This window comes from Phasianus colchicus, chromosome Z (assembly GCF_987193195.1).
Source record: "Phasianus colchicus chromosome Z, bPhaCol1.hap1.1, whole genome shotgun sequence".
NCBI lineage: Eukaryota > Metazoa > Chordata > Aves > Galliformes > Phasianidae > Phasianus > Phasianus colchicus.
The window spans coordinates 91540240-91557548 of NC_143476.1; the positions used below are offsets into that span (position 1 = coordinate 91540240).

Below are 17309 nucleotides of genomic sequence, written 5' to 3' on the forward strand. Positions count from 1 at the left end.
GCTGTTGCTCAAATATTAGGAAATGCTCCTTAGAAGGTCACTGTAACGCTAATATGTGGACTGGCACTGCAAATCCCCATACTTTTCACCATGCACCAGCAGCAGACACAAAGAAAACTCAAATAAAGTGTGATCTTCACAGATACAGATGGTTTGAGTTTTGCAGAATTGGCTTGAAAGGATTAATGGAGCCACAGCCTAAGCAGAAAATGCTCTTTCGGAGATCAAATAGGCACTCCTCTGGCTTACCAAACAGCATTATGAGGATAAACTGCTGCCAGCAGCCTTCTCCAATGATGTTCTCTCGATGGCAGCAGTACCTTTGCTGCCCCTGGGGGTCTCTGAGCTGTGGCCATGCCCCCGACTCATGGTGCTGCCAGAGCACTAGGGCTGCTGTGTACAGAGAGCCATGCTCTGCACCATGGAAAGGAAGGAGCACAGCAAACACGGTGGGGCATGAGCCGCACGTGGGGTTTGTCCTATCTGTCTGCTGAGTGGTTATTACTGCCTTTTAATGAGTCCAAAGGGGACTTCTTAAACACGCTATTCACAAGGCACTGCTGGTCCCACTGTGCCTAACGGCTCGTGAAAGCAGTAACGGAAAGTTATAGATTTTATCCCACTGTCTCGTCAGCTCTCAGTTTAAAATAGAAACTCATTATCTCATTTCCACAGATAATAAAATAAATCCACATCACACCAAGCTGAAAGAAAGCACGAAGGACGTGAGGTGTGTGCACAGCTGGGAGCTCTGCTCAGGGATAGGACTAACTTCAGAGGCAGCATCGAACCTGAGCTCCAGGTTCATGACTTACAGCTCCTTTTGCACAATTCCACACCAAATCTTCCATCAACTCCAACATTAACCAGTTCCCTCTAATCATTGATTCAGATCTATTACAGTACTGTTTGGTAGGTATGCACCATGCAACTGATGGAGTCACAGAAGAGTCGCATTAACAACACGGAACCGACAGATCTGACACAAAGCTGAAAACCACAAGGGCGTCACAGCTCTGGGGTATTGAGCATGAGGTGAGCAGTGCTTGCAGTGAGGCACTTAAACCAGAACCCAAAAGGTGATTCATGTACAAAGCCATCACCAGGTACAGTTACTCATACTGCCCTCAGTTCTGTTTAAGAACGACTATGTGCTCTATGCAGTGTTAATACCTTATAGCCCCCCAGAAGAAAACATTAGGGAAATAGGAAAGAAACCACACCATCATCCACAGTTAAACAGAAGATGGGTAGAGGAGCACTCAGTGTGAGAGTAGAGTGAGAAGATACCAAACGGTGCCTCACACAGCACTGTTCAAGCCAGGCCCCAGCTCTGTTTGGAGATTAGGACTGTGCTAACAGAATGCTGATGGTACAACACTGAATAGCTCTGCTGTGCCAGAAAAGATCCACTCCTCTGTGCTCAAGCAAGGAATGCCAATGAGGATGGGATGTAAGCCTCATGGGATTTATGGCAATTAGAAATGTAACCAATTTAATCTTATAAAGAAATTAATTCTGCCAATTAAAATATTTAGCCCACACCAGCATTTGTATGGAACAGACCCACAGGTCCTATCCTGTGCTTTTGGAGGTGGGAAGTGGAAATTCCCAAAACAGGCAGAGCTGTTCCCAGCTGAGAAATACCTGCATTCTGTGCAAACAATGACACTGAGCTCCTTCATCTCATGGCAGATCTGCTCTGGGTTGGACTTCCAATGGCAGTGAAGAGCCATCTCTGGCTGACTGCTGTCTGACGTCCTGCGCTCCCTACACAAAGGAAGCCCCACAGCATTTGCTGCTTCTGCCACTCCAGCCCAGCTGGGCAGTTCAAGAGGAACAGGGATGAGTCACAGTTACCAGAATAACAAAGTTAAACTTGGCAAAAGTAATGAATTTTATTTACAAATACAGGTAATGAGGATTACAACAGAAACACTACCGAAACTCCATCTCAAAAACAATGATTTATTGGTAATGGCATTAAATGGAGTCTCTGGCTATGGTCAAGCAATTATCCAGGAGCTGTAGAGAGAAGTGAAGATCTCAGCTGGCTGCAGTAAGGCCTTCCAGTGTCTTGAACATCCTCAGTGGCTCTCTCCTTTTTTGCCAACTACCTGATAGAGGAAAAGACAGACAGTGGCAATGAGTGGTGAGCCTAGCAAGTGGCACTGAACTTTTTTTTAATTAACATAAAAAAAAAATCAACAACCACAAGATTTTTCAACTACATTAGTGCAGCTGAGCATGCACTGTTGCATGTGAAGAAGCTGTGAATCCCTCTGAGGTGCTAAGAGGGCTGCAAGACACAAGAAACTCTTATCGTCAGTATTAATAAAAGCAGCAAAGTCTCAATCTCACTTGAGAAGAGTTAGAAGACAGGAACTGCAACACAACGCATCACATTTAGAAATGTTATACACCAAGCATTCGACCTCAGAATGCTCTGTGAAATAACACAGCAGGAAGAGAACCACTGGGTGCTCCAATAATAACATTTGTTCCTTTCCCTTGGTGACCCTAAGTGCCTGACAACATCTACCTTACCGTGCAGCTCAAACATGAAGAGAGATCTGGATTTTCAGTTATTCTTAGTGAAAACATTATTCCTTATGAAGACTACTCCTGATCTCCAGTTCTGCAAACCCCACCAGCTATCTCAGCACTTCTCATTTCAGAGAAGATTACCACTACTACCAGACTTTGGTGAGATTTGCCAGCCAACAGCAAGGGAAACACCAACACTCCATATTCTGCCATACAAGCTTACAGTTAGCATGGCTCATTAAGGAAGGGCATTGGATCCCGTTCATTACAGAAACTGGACACAAGCCTCACACAGCAGGAAGTGATGCAATTTTAGTCATTTTTCTGAAAAGATAATTCCAGTGCTCTCCCAGACTCTAAAATTAAATACCCATTTTTAACTCAAAACAGAATAAAAAGGAAGTTTTAAAACTTTGGACTTGAAACTGCAGGAGACCTTTGTCAAGACACCAATTCCCAACTCATTTCCATCTAACCAAAGTAGCACTTGGAGCTACGACAAGGTTTTGTCTGAATTAGCATAAATAGAGGTTACAGAGCCTATATTAATGGAATATAGGATTTCCAATTACTATTCAAAATAAAGTTGAAAACTAAGGAGTAAAATCTCTCTTGTGGTCTGATGGACCCCCATAGCCAGTATGTTGAGTGTTAGTTACCTCTGCAACTAAATGACAATATACTACACAAGATTCCCACAGGCAGTAGTGACATACAGAACTGAAGGGGTGTCATATCATAGAAAGAATGAAACCCCCACAGCCCTGAACTAGAGAAGTCCCATCTCTGTAAATATTTTTCCCAATTCTTCCCCCCTTTCTTCCATTTCTTGGAGGGAGCACTTCACTTTATCTTTAGAGTATCCAACTGCTTTTGGTGAACTGAGTTATCACCATCACAAAGTAATTAATATCTACTGATGAAAAGCACTTTCAAAAGACCAATTCATCTCTGAGGAATCCTTGACCAGAAGCCCTTCACCATGCTGTGACCTGAACTTAATGCTTAGCATCAGGAAAACTCAACTTGTCATTATGAGGAAAGAAAAAAAAAATCGGAAATCCAACCATTCACGTCAAGACCCAATTAATCAAGTTAAAAAAAATAAAATAGTTAAATCTGACAAGAAGTAGTATTTATTCTTCATGTTTCCAAAGCAAACTGTGTTCAGACACAGTAAAGCAAAAAAAAAAAAAAAAAAACCCACAAAAAAGACCAAGAAAAAAAGAAAAAACAGATGAAAGATTAAAGATTAGCTGTTAGCAAGTGTGTAACTTCAATGAAAAGTATTGCAATACCAGTCTGAGGTGGGAATTGACAACACGCCCATGTGAATTATCTGTGAAAATTAATCACGTCCATATAGGTATTTTGTCACAGTAAAAGAAACATTTTCTGACCATCCCACTGTACTTTCCCAAGAAGAAAATGTATATACAAACTTACATCAGACAACATCACTAATCTTTTTCTCAGGAATGGATCGATTTTCCAGCTGTTTACAGAAATAACTGTCACCTAGCATGCTCCAAGATACTGGTCACAGCTCTAATTTCCCCTATAATAGGGGAATGTTTTGAATGCTGTTCCAGCAACTGGACTCATACTGCTGCAGTGTGGTCAGGCCACCCCTGTACAAACACCACCTAGCTCCTTACTCTGCCTTCTCTGAGTAGTTACTTTTGAGCAAAGTAGGGAACAATAAAGAGAAATTAGCAGCCTAACTTCTTACTGCAGAGTCACAGCAAAGTTGGACATCAATCTTGACTGAGATAAAGAAAAAAAATCAAGTTTTATATAGAGCATTTCACAAACTCCATTACAGAATTCAATTCAAGCTGAAAAATGAATTACAGACAAAAAAAAGGTGTAAAAGTGCTAGATGGTGTGCTTTTAAAAATGTCAACTTTGGGATAAAGAGTACAGAGTTTGTGAAACTGTAAGAAAGAGAAGTGTTTAAGATAAGATTTGGATGGGGAAAAAAAAAGAAAACAGATGAGTTGACGCATCAGAAGGTAGAGAAGGCCGTTCCTGATTCCAGAAAGTGCAGACATGGGCCTTGTATCAGTGCTGAGATTGTGGAAAGGGTGAAAGAGATGCTAGATGAGCAGAGGAAGCAAGGAAAGGGAATAGTGCCACACCACACCAATCTTATTATTACTTTTTAATGTTTTCTGCATTTTTAGTTCTTTAGAAATGGGAAGTTACGCTGAAAAACAAACAAAGAAAGTGTTACAAGAAAAACAGCAGCAAAGTGGAGAGCAGTAAGTTGTTCTGAAAAGCCTTGATTTAGGAGGAGACTAAAAAGTCCCCACCTGCCCATATCCCCAGCCTCTAAACAGAGCAGCAAAGTTAAACCAGACATAAACAAGAACACTATTGGCATCAAGTTGTGTGGTCTTCCACAATTAAGGAAATTTACCAGCATATAGGTTCATAGGACTTAACTAAGCCACCAGTCAAGAGTCAAAAACCCACAGAACTTCACAAATGTCACTCAGCATAAGTTGCTTGCCTCTCAGTAGTTTGACTGAGAAATATCTATGGGCACTGGAAACAAACCTCAAATGTATGTTCCTATGTCTGAGTGTGGTCTGGTATAGACTGGGATCTTTAATTCTGCCTTAAATCTGATCTCATGAAGACAAGAAGCAGAAATAATTCAGCTTAAATTAAAAAGCTGTACATTTACAGTAGACTTTTCAAAAATTACTTCAGAATGTGAAATACGCACAGGAAGAAAATGTTAATTGCAATCTTTTGCTTCTGGGGGCCCTTTATTTAAGTAGGGCAAAGATGGGGAGCTGTTCCCCTTATCACTTCCAGCTTGTACCTCACAGCTCTGCAGTCAGTTTATACAACTTCTCTCCTTTGTGACCTCCTTTCCTGCAACTCCAAAGACTTCCTTCTTCCCAGAAAATAAAAATCAAGTTGTGCAAGGAATGGGATGCACACAATGTACTGTAACAAATTTGAACGCAGCTTTCATATCCACCAATACCAACCACACACGTAAAAACTAACTTAAGGCCAAGATCCCTAATGAAGGGCCTACCTAGCTGCATCTCTTTGACTTAGAACTGCTTTTTAGAGTGGATGAGTTTCAGGTTTGCATGGGTTAGCTAGTGTAAGTACTGCAAACTATGCCTCATTTATATTCAGCAGTTTTACTGGTCAGGAAGAGGTCATGCTTACAGCCCTGGTGGTGTTTCAGAGCAACATGAGCAAATTCAAATTTTCCTAGACTGAAGGACACAGTGGTTGCTGTCACACATCTTAATAACCAATTGCTGAACAGTGAGCTGCTACAACCAACCCTGCATTCACACCCCACTACATCTAGGTATCAAAATACATAGCCCTGATCCTCAGCAGAAGTCACTGAAACCAATGTTTTGCTCAGTGGTGGGTTTCTTTTTCTAAACTGAAAAAGAACATGTATAGAATCACCTGAGCAGCAATGAGTTGAATGACAAAAGCATGGCTGGACTCATGCTCATGTCTACTTATACATCGTAATCCTTCCATTTCGAAATAAGCACTCATCCCCTCTTGTTAATTATGTTTCAATACTGCTTCTACAATAACTAGAAGAGAAATATGCATTCCATAAGTGGACTGAGCTAAGGCAGTGAGGCACCTGAAAGCAGTAATGAGTGGGGTGGGTCTTTTCATCTGCTACAGAAGATAAGAAGAAACATGAGGTTCCCCATTGACCTACCAGCCTAAATACAATTAACACCCACACTATATTAAGGTTCCATAGCTGACAGACCAGTGGAAGTGAGGAGACAGAAGTTCAGATTCCTAAGAGCACTGGTCTGGCTCTGCCAGAATGCATGTTCCATTTGCTATGATAACAAATTTTAACATCCTGATATTAAACTACACATTCCAGAAGTTGATATTCCTATTTTGTACAAAGTTGAGGAGCACTTCAACCAAGAAAGGATTAGCAGCCTCAAAAGCTAGCAGCATATGCTCTTCTGTGAGGTAGTTCTGAGCAGTTCTTGACATTCTGATACTATCAGCGTAGCGCTAACCAACATTAACATTTAAAAAAAGATACAGGTCCTGTAAGCTGGTGCTTCCCTCCCTATCCATTCCAATGGATGTCACAAATCGCATTCCTCAATAGCGCAAAGACGTTCACACGTGGAACCAAAACAGTAACTAGTGTAGTATTTAACAGGCTATATAGCAGCTTTCAAGCAACTGCACTGCATTTAAAACCAACAGAGACTAAAAAATCCCCTTTTTAACAACAAACAGATGAGACTCGTTCTATTTTTTAATACCTTCATGGGATTTGTATGTAGTCAGAATGATAGCCTAGGCTGGAAGGGGCCTTGAGAGATCATCAGTTCCAGCCCTTCATGGAAAAAGTGTGCCAGGATGAGACCATCTGAGATGCCCTGTCCCATGGATTCCACCTGCCTGCAGAGCCTGTTCCAGTGATCAATCGTTCTCACTGTCAAACCATTTATCTCATCTTGAGATGTAAACTCTGAGAAGAGCTGCATCTGTTGCTGCCTGTCTTCTCCACGTGGCTCCTAGTGCACAAGGGTCTCTTTGTTTAATGACTACCCTTAAGTACTTAAACCTGAACTACACACAGACATTTTGAAAAGTCTACCTTAACTGACACTGACAGGAATAAGGCTGTTACAGCTTCGGACTAAGGAAGCACGTGAGCACTGCATCCAATGTACTATTTTGTTCTCACAATTTAAAACACTGTAGGAAGCATCAGGTGGCTCACCACTAGTCACAAGCGCTCCTGATATCCCACAAAAGCTATACATTGCTTAGCCAAAGGCACCTTTGATCAAAATTATCAGAGGAAAAAAATAACAGATTTAAAAGAGTGTGCCTTTTAGAAAATAAACTTTCAGAAAGTATTTACAGAGTGTACAGACAAATGGAACTGAGACAGATCAAATACTGAAACTATCGGCGTAAGAGTGCCACTTTCTTCCTCAAAATAACAGAGGAGTACTGCAATTAATCATGTGACATTAAATAGTAATGGCAGAAATCACTGAGGGTACAGTTCTACTATCCTAAGTAATTGCAAAAAAAAAAAAGCTGTACACAACAAAAAACATGTAAGCAGATTCAAAATGAATTAACCTATTTGTAGTTTTGAGTGGAACAGATGCCTTCCTTTTGCCTTTCCTGTTTCTAAACTTCTAAAATTGGTATCCATTAAACTTAGCATATTAGAGCATCTTTTTCAATGCCTTCATATTTCAGTAAGTAGGCAAAACTTTGTCAAACTTCTATTCATTATTACTCATTTTATTAAATTTTAGAAGTAGGTGTTAGATCAAGTTTTAACGTAAAAATTCTGAGTACGTAACGTGGCAACTGTTAGCATTTTTAGCCTTCTGAAGCTATAGGTGGCTTGTGTAATAAATTCTGTGGTCTTTCAACGTCAATAGTTGCACAGGCCACCCAGTTTGGAAGCAGTGGTGTTACAGCTCTGTTTGTCTTTGTAAAGAGGTTAAGTCTTAAAGCGGTTTATTTTTAATAGAGATTACATTCTGAAGGAAAGCTGTAAGTAGCTATAAAAGTTTCAATACTTTCAAACCCATTTCACATTCTCAAAAAAAAAAAAGGAAGTGAGAATGCTTTATCCTTCAGCATTTGTTGGCCTAAAGTCATACCATAGCAAGTTGTTTCATTCTCTGTTTAGTGTTAAAAAAGTGTGTTTAATGTAATATTTACCTTGTGATCAATAATTTTTAGATCGAGTTTATGTAGTGCTGCCTATTGAATAAAATCCATAAAATCCTTCACCAAAACAGCTACCAAGCCAATCACAAGGAGTGTGTCTATTTCATACGGAGACTTGCTTCCCTGCTTCCTGAGCACCAGCAGCATACAAGTTTTGAAATCAAGATACAGATCTCACAGCTGTTAAGAAACAACAATCTCTATAGTACACATAACTTGACAGTTTCTCGTGTTTTCAGTAGTTGATGTACACATTCTTACCTTTTTAAAAAAGACAAAGAAGCAGTTGATGAACAAAAACAAAGGCAAGACCAATGAGCTGTTAAGATATAGCTGCATGTTTTGTTTTGGATGCCAAATCTACCTTAAGTTGCAAAATTACAACAACTGAGTGTATTTTAGTCAACTCTTTTTTGGGTAGATTTAAAAGATTTGTAAGTGCTTTTAAGAAACAAAGACTTACTCGCTTGAAGTCATTCATATTTGTTGCTTGGACTGGAGTTCCAATAAACGTGAAGTACGTAATTCTTGTTGTCTCTTCATCCCCGTGATTAGACTGGACAAACAACTAAAAAATCCCAAAACACAAGCGCTAAGTGCTGAATTCCTGAATTAATGCATAAAATGCTAGGCTCTCAAGATCTTTGAACTGACCACATAAATACTCTTTCCAATCATAAAGGCCTCATTACCCTTTGGAGAAGCAATTGTCCTCTTATTTTAAATGATTATATAGAATGCTATTATTTTCCCAGTGGTTTACTTAAAAACATACACAGCTTGGAATTTCTCAACTTCCATTTCCAATCTGAGCACATATTCAGCAATCAAACAGGATATAAAGTCACAGCTCACTCTTCATTAAATCTTACTCAAAACAAAATTCAATATGAGGTCTTAAGGCCTTCATTGCTAGGTGTACCTTATTACGACAGTGTGTATAATTACATGTTCTACAGCATAAGCACTAGAACTATAAATTTATTTTAGTGATTGCTCTACTTACATGGCTTTGCAAAAATTTCTTTTACTTCATTATCTGTACTGAAAAGTCATGAGGTGGACAAAATGACCTTTTTTTTTTTGAATTCTTAAACACAAGATCAAGGTTCAGCTGGGAAACTTTGGAAATATTACCATGGGGTACACAAGCAGAGTGCAAACAAGCTGAACTTTTATTTGATCACCCTATCACTTGCCTAGTGTTTGCACAGTGTCCTGCCAAAAGCTAACAGGGGATTTGATTAAATAATAAATACATAGCTTGTATTTAACAGCATAGTTTTGTGGGATATAAGCCTAGGTAATCTATCATCATTTCATCTGGGAGAGGATAAATTTGGTTGCAAAAACAAGTCTACAGAAATGAAGACTTGGAAGACAGAAGTAAATTACCACATTATATTTAAGATAATCACCAGTAAAACATTTGCAAAAAAAAATGAAAATAAGCAACAATTCTAAAACGTACTCTACAAACAGCCACTCAGATATTTATTAGAAGTTTTTGTTGGGTGAGACCTAGGAGAGGAGAGCCCTATCTTGCACACCACTTTTTGCCTCCTGAACTCTCCATAGGAAGACAAGATGCCTTTCAAGAAGATATGATAGTACTTAATACTATTGCATTTTTACTATGCTAAGTCTTGAAGAGGTGAAATGAACCATCTCTCACATAATGGATGAGAGATAGGGCATGCACATTGCCCTGCTTCACCCAAAATTTCAGAAATCCTTTGAGCATGAACAAACAGTATGCCATCAGTTGTGAGCAACTAAAAACATCTGCAGAGAAATCAACATCATAGTACCCTAGAAGCCTATGAAGTTTTCAGCCTGAACAGATCATACAGGATTTACTTACAGTTACACTGTTAACATTCTGAAATTTAACATAGCGAAGTTGGATAATGCCATCTTCTTTAATATCATCTGGTGTTAGTTCCAGGGCTTGAGTCGGTTCACTTCTTTCTGCTTCTTCAAAATCCATAGATCGAGGAAGGTTGATAAAGATTTTTATGTACTTTGGACCTTGTCCTGTGTCAAAATACAGAAGTAGGATTCATATGCTTACGTGTTTTTTTTTTAAAGCTGCTCAAGAAGCCCTTGTTTATCTCATCATCTAAGTACTATTCAAAAAAGGCACAGACTTGAGATACTACAGGTACAGATCTGCCATCCTCACACCACCAATCCAGACATTGAAAGATACCTGAAGTTGAATTACTTGCTTAAGCTTCAGTGACAGAATTCCATGTAACAAATCCAACAAATGTTTTTAAAAAAATGTTTTTCTGTGTCACATGTGACATTTGTGTACACTGTATTCGATTTTGTAATATAAACAAAGTAAATATCAAAATTAAGCTGTTTTCCCACAGTGAATTCTTGAATAGAGGTAACATAGTAACCTCTAGTAACATAGTAACATTCTATTTGTATCCTCTATTTGTATCATCTATTCGCACCAGATACAAGTGCGCAAGGACAAAATAACGGTAATCATAGAATCATAACCGACTCATAGAATGGCCTGGGTTGAAAAGGACCACAGTGATCATCCAGTTCCAACCCCCTGCTATGTGTAGGGTCGCCAACCACCAGACCAGGCTGACCAGAGCCACATCCAGCCTGGTCTTGAATGCTACCAGGGATGTGGCATTCACAACCTCCTTAGGCAAGCTGTTCCGGTGTGTCACCATCATCTGGGTGAAAAACTTCCTCTTAAGGAATGTGAGATAACTTGTTATTGATTTACACCAAATTTATCTTCTGCAAATCCCAACATAATTTCAGTAAAAGGAACTAGGAACAACAGAATCATCTTTCAAAATTTAAACTGAACGTGGAGAAAGCTCAGGTTTCAAGGACAGAGATACCTCACTTACCATTATCTGGACCCTGAAGTTTCATAGAATAAAGCTTGACTGGCTGACTAAATGCAACAGTAATAAGCAGCTGTGGGGGAGAGAGGATAAATCTGTCATTAAATACTGTTTTCTTCATTCTCCAAACAAACATAGCACAATAAATAAGTAGAAGCCTAAACTTAGAAATAAAATGTAGTTTTACATTCTCTATATTCCATACATGCACTGGTCTGTCACTTTAAAGTATCAGTAAATGCTACTCTGCTTAGAATTTTTCTTCAAAAAATGCTAGTGAACTTCGAATACCTATTTTATTTCATCCACCTACTGTCTCCCACTCTTTTTTACAGTACCACAGCAGTATAAAGCCAACTCATTAAAAAAAAATACCTGCAAAACAGTCACTGAAAATATCTTAATATCCATTGTACCTGCTCATCACAATCTGATTCCAAGTATGTAGAATCTTTACGTAAACAATTATCAAATCCATGCTCATCACTTTCATTAAGACATTCACAGCCAGCTTTGTTGATAAATGGCATTAAATCCATCTGAAAGGAAAAACAAGAGAATTGTTGACTGCACACATCTGCCACAAACTCACCCAACCCTAAAAGGAATAAACGAAATTCTTCTGAGCTCATTATAAAAAAAAAAAAGAGCACACGGAAAACCTCAGGGATTTACATAAAAAAAAGCTACAGGAACTTGTTGGATGGCAACTTAAACCATGCTTCTCACAGGTATATATTTGTTCCCAAAGAATAATATGCTACTCATATAGAAGTTCCATATATTAGCTTTAAAATTACTACATATTACAATTCAGGTTTAGCTTATATTGTGAAGCTACAACTCAAAAACAGGCTGCTTAGAGAATACAGCTCACTTCCTGTATCCTACTTCCCGTAACACTAAGAACTATGTTATTCCATGTTAAACTACTTACTGCATTCTGCCTATCCCCACCCATACCATATAAGGTGAAGTGCAACACATACAGTGGAATATTTAACATATAGTAGAACTGCAAGAAATTCAAGTGACCTATGCTTTTGAAATCTGCCTAAAAGAGAAACATCCATCTGGATCTGCTCACATTTGTCTAATGGATATTGTCAGCAGTGAATTTAAAATAGTTAACCTCCAAAAAAAAAAAAAAAACAACCTGGTGTTGGACTGCTTGTCATTTGGGCTTCTACAGATACTCAAAATCAAGCTGAAGATGTTTGATTTTCTAACTTGAAGTGATGCACACTAAACTGTGACATGACTTAGTTATTTGGTAAATTATATTTCGCCTAACTGGGTTTATACTGCTGGCAGAACAACAGGCAATCTCATTTAAGGAGTAATACTATACCAAGGATTGCTTGAAGAACACCATCTCAGATAACAGCTCTAGGAAAGTGTTTTGTCACATCAGAGCTCTCACTTACATGTTTATAAGTACAGCTATCGGGTAGGCTTGTAATTTGAAGCACACAATTGCCTTGAGCCAAGAAGAAAACAAAGCAGGACATGGGAAATAATTCCCTGAAAGAGCAAATATTTAAGTGGATTGCTTTGCTCCATTGAGATTTCAGCCAAAAATTCAATTATCCCTATCAAGTTTTGATTTATTTAGAATACAGGTCTAGATCATGTGATAAGAAATCTCTTCAAGAAAAAATATTTCAAGTTATTAGAGAGTAGTTAAAAATTAAATTTTAATTAAGTGATTTAGATGTAAACTTTAAAAACTACTTTGTCCAAGAACATATGGCCCTCCATTTTCATGGTAAACTGCTATAGAGCTGAACTATTATGAAGGTTATTTCCTTCAAAGGATTTTTTCTTTAATAAATGAAAAAGAACATTAAAGAAGTGGCAAGCAAGAAAGAAAAACAAACTCCCAAATTACAGATCAGCTTACCACCACAAGAATAACAAAGAACACTTCCTAAAGAACAACCAGAGCAACTTTTCAACAGCTATGTTTAACTATGTCCTTTACTATGGAAGATCTTGCACTTCAAAAATGTTTTGGGAAGATATACTGTGAAGCTCAAGAAGAGGAAAGAAACATAACACAAAGCTGTAGATGAACCCTCACCATAAAATATGAAATCCATTATTTTAATCACTTATGGCTATGTGCAGACATTTTTCTTAATATATTTTACAATTCTGTCATGTACATATTTAGCAAATATGGTTAACTTTCAAATGCTGTCCCTTAAAGCCACGGGAGCTTGTAGGTTTCCCTAAAGAAGGATTGTTTGACCAGAACATGTTTGGAAAGGAACAGAAAGTTTTAATAAGTTCAACTCGTGTAAATGTTAAAAAAAGATTTAAGATAAAATATGCTTACATATCCTTTGGGAATATCTGTATCTTCATTATTTCCAGGATCATTCTCCAGGTGCTGCTTAATTTTTTCTTCTAACCCTACAGCATCTGCTCCTTGATATTGGTCAATCCGTACTTTGTTCCGAAAGAACAGAAATGTCGGCGTTGCTGATATATTATTGGTAGCAGCTGTTCCCTAGAATGCATGAATTGGTTACCAGTGTTACCTACCACATTATTACCAATATCAGGCAAAAACATTGTTTCTCATGGATGAGAACATACATTAACATTAATCAAGCTATAGCAGCCCCAACATCACAAACAGTTTTTCTTATCTTATAAGCACCTTCAAGTCAGACGACAACTCGAATTTAAATGCTTCAGATCCTCCTAATCTTTCCTATATTTAGGCATTCCTTCAATGGATTTTGTGTTACTGGTAGGTTGGTCAGTACATCACAAAAATCCTATTACTCACATGCTCTTGAAGGTAAAAGATCACTTCATTTACCATGTTACAAACATTCTTTACACCTGTGTTACTTCCCTTTCCAAAGGGATTCATACACACCACGAAGGCTGCAACCTTCCACTGTAGAAGGTGGCTTCCATTTCATTTCTACCTGTATCTGTAGCACCCTCGTGGTTTTTTCTCAAAACTTGCCATAATTCAGTGTTGTTTTAAACAACATTGCTATTTCTATACTCATCTCTCTTCATTATCATTTGCTTTTCTTGAACATTTGCAAGTTCAAGAAGCTTGCTTTCAACACACCACTGTTGATTTTTGTTAACAACCCTTAAGTCAATCAACAGCTCATCTGCAACACTTGTCTGTTAAAAACAGACACATAGTACTTGAGAGGAATTACTGGCACTAACTTTGTAACTGTGTTACATCAGTAAAATACGCAGCAGGAACTGCAAAACTGCCTGCACATTGTTTCAATGAAGGATATCAAAGTGCTAATTGCAAGAATATTTTCCTAAATGTTTGGTCACATCTCTGTGGATATAATAATTTTGGATCAATAAATTTCTTGTTAAGCAGGAAACACATAAACGGACACTTATTATACTAACTGACCAGCTTTCCTTCCAGTTTATCAGTCACTACATTGTCTAATCTTCCTCTTACAAAAGCTGAAATATGTTTTGGAATACTAACCTGGCACTGATGCACATCCACTTCCAAAAATGTTGCCTGAGGGTACTTGTTACTCAGAGCATTGAAAGCTGGTGCTATCCTTAAACAAGGACCACATCTGTGAAAACAAAATGAAATTCAACCTATTTTTTTTAAAAAACTCTTGCCCCAAACTGAGTCAGCATGTTCATTTTCTTACTGTACCTTTGGTACATGCTGGGTGAAAACAGCTAATAATCTGAATTGCACAATGCTAACTGCTACATAATACTACGTCATCAATAATGTGGTTGTTATATGTAATACAATAAGCTAATATGGCTGAGTCTTACTGTAATACATATACAACAACCACAACTGTCTGTGGATCCAACCAAACCCCAATGACAGGCCCTGCAGCTGAAACAGAGAATCAACCAGCATCATTATCAATTGCCCCTGTAAGCAAAAGTAAAAAAATGCTTACTAAAGTGAGGACATTGAGTAAGGAAATCCTAAATCAGATGGAAGAAAATGAAACTGAGATACCACTAGTCCAACAGCTCAAAGAATGAGAGGAGGGAGAGAAAGAATTCAAAAGAGACAGAAACTGTCTAAACCCTGATTCTGGGTGAGCTTCTAAACATATAAAAAGATTGCAACCACTGTTCACGTGAGCACATCGTTACGTGGCTGCTCCAGTGCTGAGACAGTGAGGTCAGGGGCCTGAACTTAGTGGGCAGCGAAGCCAAGTAGCTGTGATCCCTTTCTAGGGAAGAGCGCATTGGCAAAGCAGTTGGAAAAGGGGCCTTGCAGTGATGTCACGATGGGAAGATATCCCTGCAAGGATGAGTCGGTAAGTTACCCAGGCAAATGGGCCACCATGAAGAGAGGTAAGCAGTACCTATGGGAATTTGATGTGCTGTCATTAATATACACTATAATATTGAATGATACCAATTCTTAAGATCCAGAGAACACTGCTTTTTTGCCTCATCAACAATATGACAGTAAGAATCACCCAGACTAAAGGAGTGAGTGAGCGAAGGGCCGTGCAGAGCTCAGCCGACAGGTATAACAGAATGCTGAGTAAACTCTCTGAAACTGAATGCAAGAAATCCACTGCCACCTGTGGAGAACAACTACGTTGAAATCCCTGCACAGAACGTGACATAGCCACAGCGTACTAACCCCTTAGCAGGGATCACAGAAGCGCTACGACTCACTAACAATACCGAGCCAGAACACCGCGTTTCGCCGCAGCCATCTCCACAACGGAACATTCTGACAACTCGTGCAAACGGGAGCGCGGCAGCAGCAACCCATAAAGAACTGCAGGAGATTCCTGCAGCAGTACGCAGACATCTCTCGATCTCTAGCGAAGGGCTCCAGCCGGCTGGCAGACACTCGGCCTCCCCTTCCCACCCTCACCCCGAGGAAGGACAGCCCTGCCGCCCCCCGCCCAGCACGGCCCCACACCGACACGGCGCTCCGCCGGCCGGGCCCGCGCCTCACGGCGCCACTCGCTCACTCACTCACCCCCGCATGGTGAACTTCACCACGGCTAGGCGAGAGCCGGCCGCGCTCAGCTCGGGCTGGAACTCGGTGTCGTTAGCGATCAGCTTCACGCCCACCATCCTCGCCGGACGGGGGGAGGCAGAAGGTGCCACAGCGGCGGCGCCGGCCTCTATCTGCAGCGTCACGGCGGGAAGGCGCGGCCGGCATGCACCGCGCGGCGAGTCGCGCTCGACGCATGCGCACCCTACCACACGTTTCCCTGCAGCGCTTCCGGCTGCGCGGCGCCGCGCCTCTTAACTCGAGAGTAGGCGGGAAGCGAGAGCGGCCATCTTGAAAAGTGGCACGCCGGAAGCGAGGCGGCCATCTTTGTGAGGGGCACGTGTGAGAGGAGGCGGCCATCTTTGTAAGGGGCACGCCTGAGGTGAAGCCCGGCCCGCTGCGGCCCCGAGGAGGACGAGGCGGCTGCGGCCTTTGCCGTGGAGCTTAGCGCCTGCAGGACGCCGGCGGGGCTGATATGATATAACGCGATTCAGGTACGTTTGCTGTCTCGGTCTTTCTCCGTCGCCTCTCATCCCGCCGCTGGGTACCGCAGAGGTGCCCGCAGTTCTGCTCTCCTGTCAGGAGAGGTCCGTCCCATTGACGCGCACGCTGATGCGGCAGAGCCGCCTCGCTGATGGTCGAAGCGGCGAAGCGCAGCGGCGCTGTCACAGCCTTAAAACAGCCGAGTGCCTTCCGAACTCCGCCACCGCGAGTTGGAACCGATCTCTCCGAAGACGGCGGCAAAAAAAACGTTTGCGTTGTGGTGCAACGCTCCGAATGAGACGGGGCAGGAAATAAAGGGCGATCGGTGAAAGCCGTGAGGTAGACTTCAAGCTTTCGCACGGGCTTCGGGCCGAACGCAGCGCCCACCGCAGCCCTCCGCCCGCGCCGCGCTGTCACGCTCCGCCGCCCGTTTCCATGGCGACGCCGCTGCCTCTGCGTGCCGTCAGTCGCGGCGGCCGGGGGGCGGCTTTACGACACTGGGCGCCGCGGCGGCCGGCCTCGTCAGCTGCTCGAGGGAGCGCGGCGCCCGGGGGCTCCTCTGCAGAGCCGCGGCGGGGACAGGTGAGCGCTCGCGGGTCGGCGGCCTCCTCCCGTCCCTCAGCCCCGCGGGCCGCCATGTTGTACGGGGG

The 17309-nt window shown here is 41.1% G+C and overlaps 2 protein-coding genes across 2 annotated transcripts in view; one reads left to right on the forward strand and one right to left on the reverse strand.

Annotated features, from left to right (window-relative positions):
- Positions 1 to 1873: 1873 nt before the first annotated feature.
- Positions 1874 to 16413, reverse strand: TXNL1 (thioredoxin like 1). The gene is made up of 8 exons (XM_031609268.2): positions 16159 to 16413; positions 14662 to 14758; positions 13513 to 13686; positions 11588 to 11710; positions 11175 to 11244; positions 10151 to 10323; positions 8750 to 8854; positions 1874 to 2117 (listed from the first exon to the last, which is right to left on the reverse strand). Exons 1-8 carry the CDS (start codon positions 16254 to 16256, stop codon positions 2088 to 2090), a joined length of 870 nt encoding a protein of 289 aa, XP_031465128.1. The 5' UTR covers positions 16257 to 16413; the 3' UTR covers positions 1874 to 2087.
- A 71-nt stretch (positions 16414 to 16484) lies between these two features.
- The window catches only part of WDR7 (WD repeat domain 7), a 114796-nt gene continuing 113971 nt past the window's right edge, over positions 16485 to 17309 (forward strand). Inside the window, exon 1 of the mRNA XM_090132346.1 lies at positions 16485 to 16670. The gene's annotated coding sequence lies outside the window, so the exon portion shown is untranslated. The remainder of the gene's footprint in view (positions 16671 to 17309) is intronic.

Bases quoted from the DNA above. Each gene is read 5' to 3' on its own strand.
- TXNL1 (XM_031609268.2), bottom strand. From the start codon at position 16,256: ATGGTGGGCGTGAAGCTGATCGCTAACGACACCGAGTTCCAGCCCGAG. The intron at 14,759-16,158 runs GTGAGTGAGTGA...TTGTTTTCACAG, and splicing joins GTGAAGTTCACCATGCGGGG to ATGTGGTCCTTGTTTAAGGA. The intron at 11,711-13,512 runs GTAAGCATATTT...TTTTCCTTTCAG, and splicing joins CAGATATTCCCAAAGGATAT to ATGGATTTAATGCCATTTAT.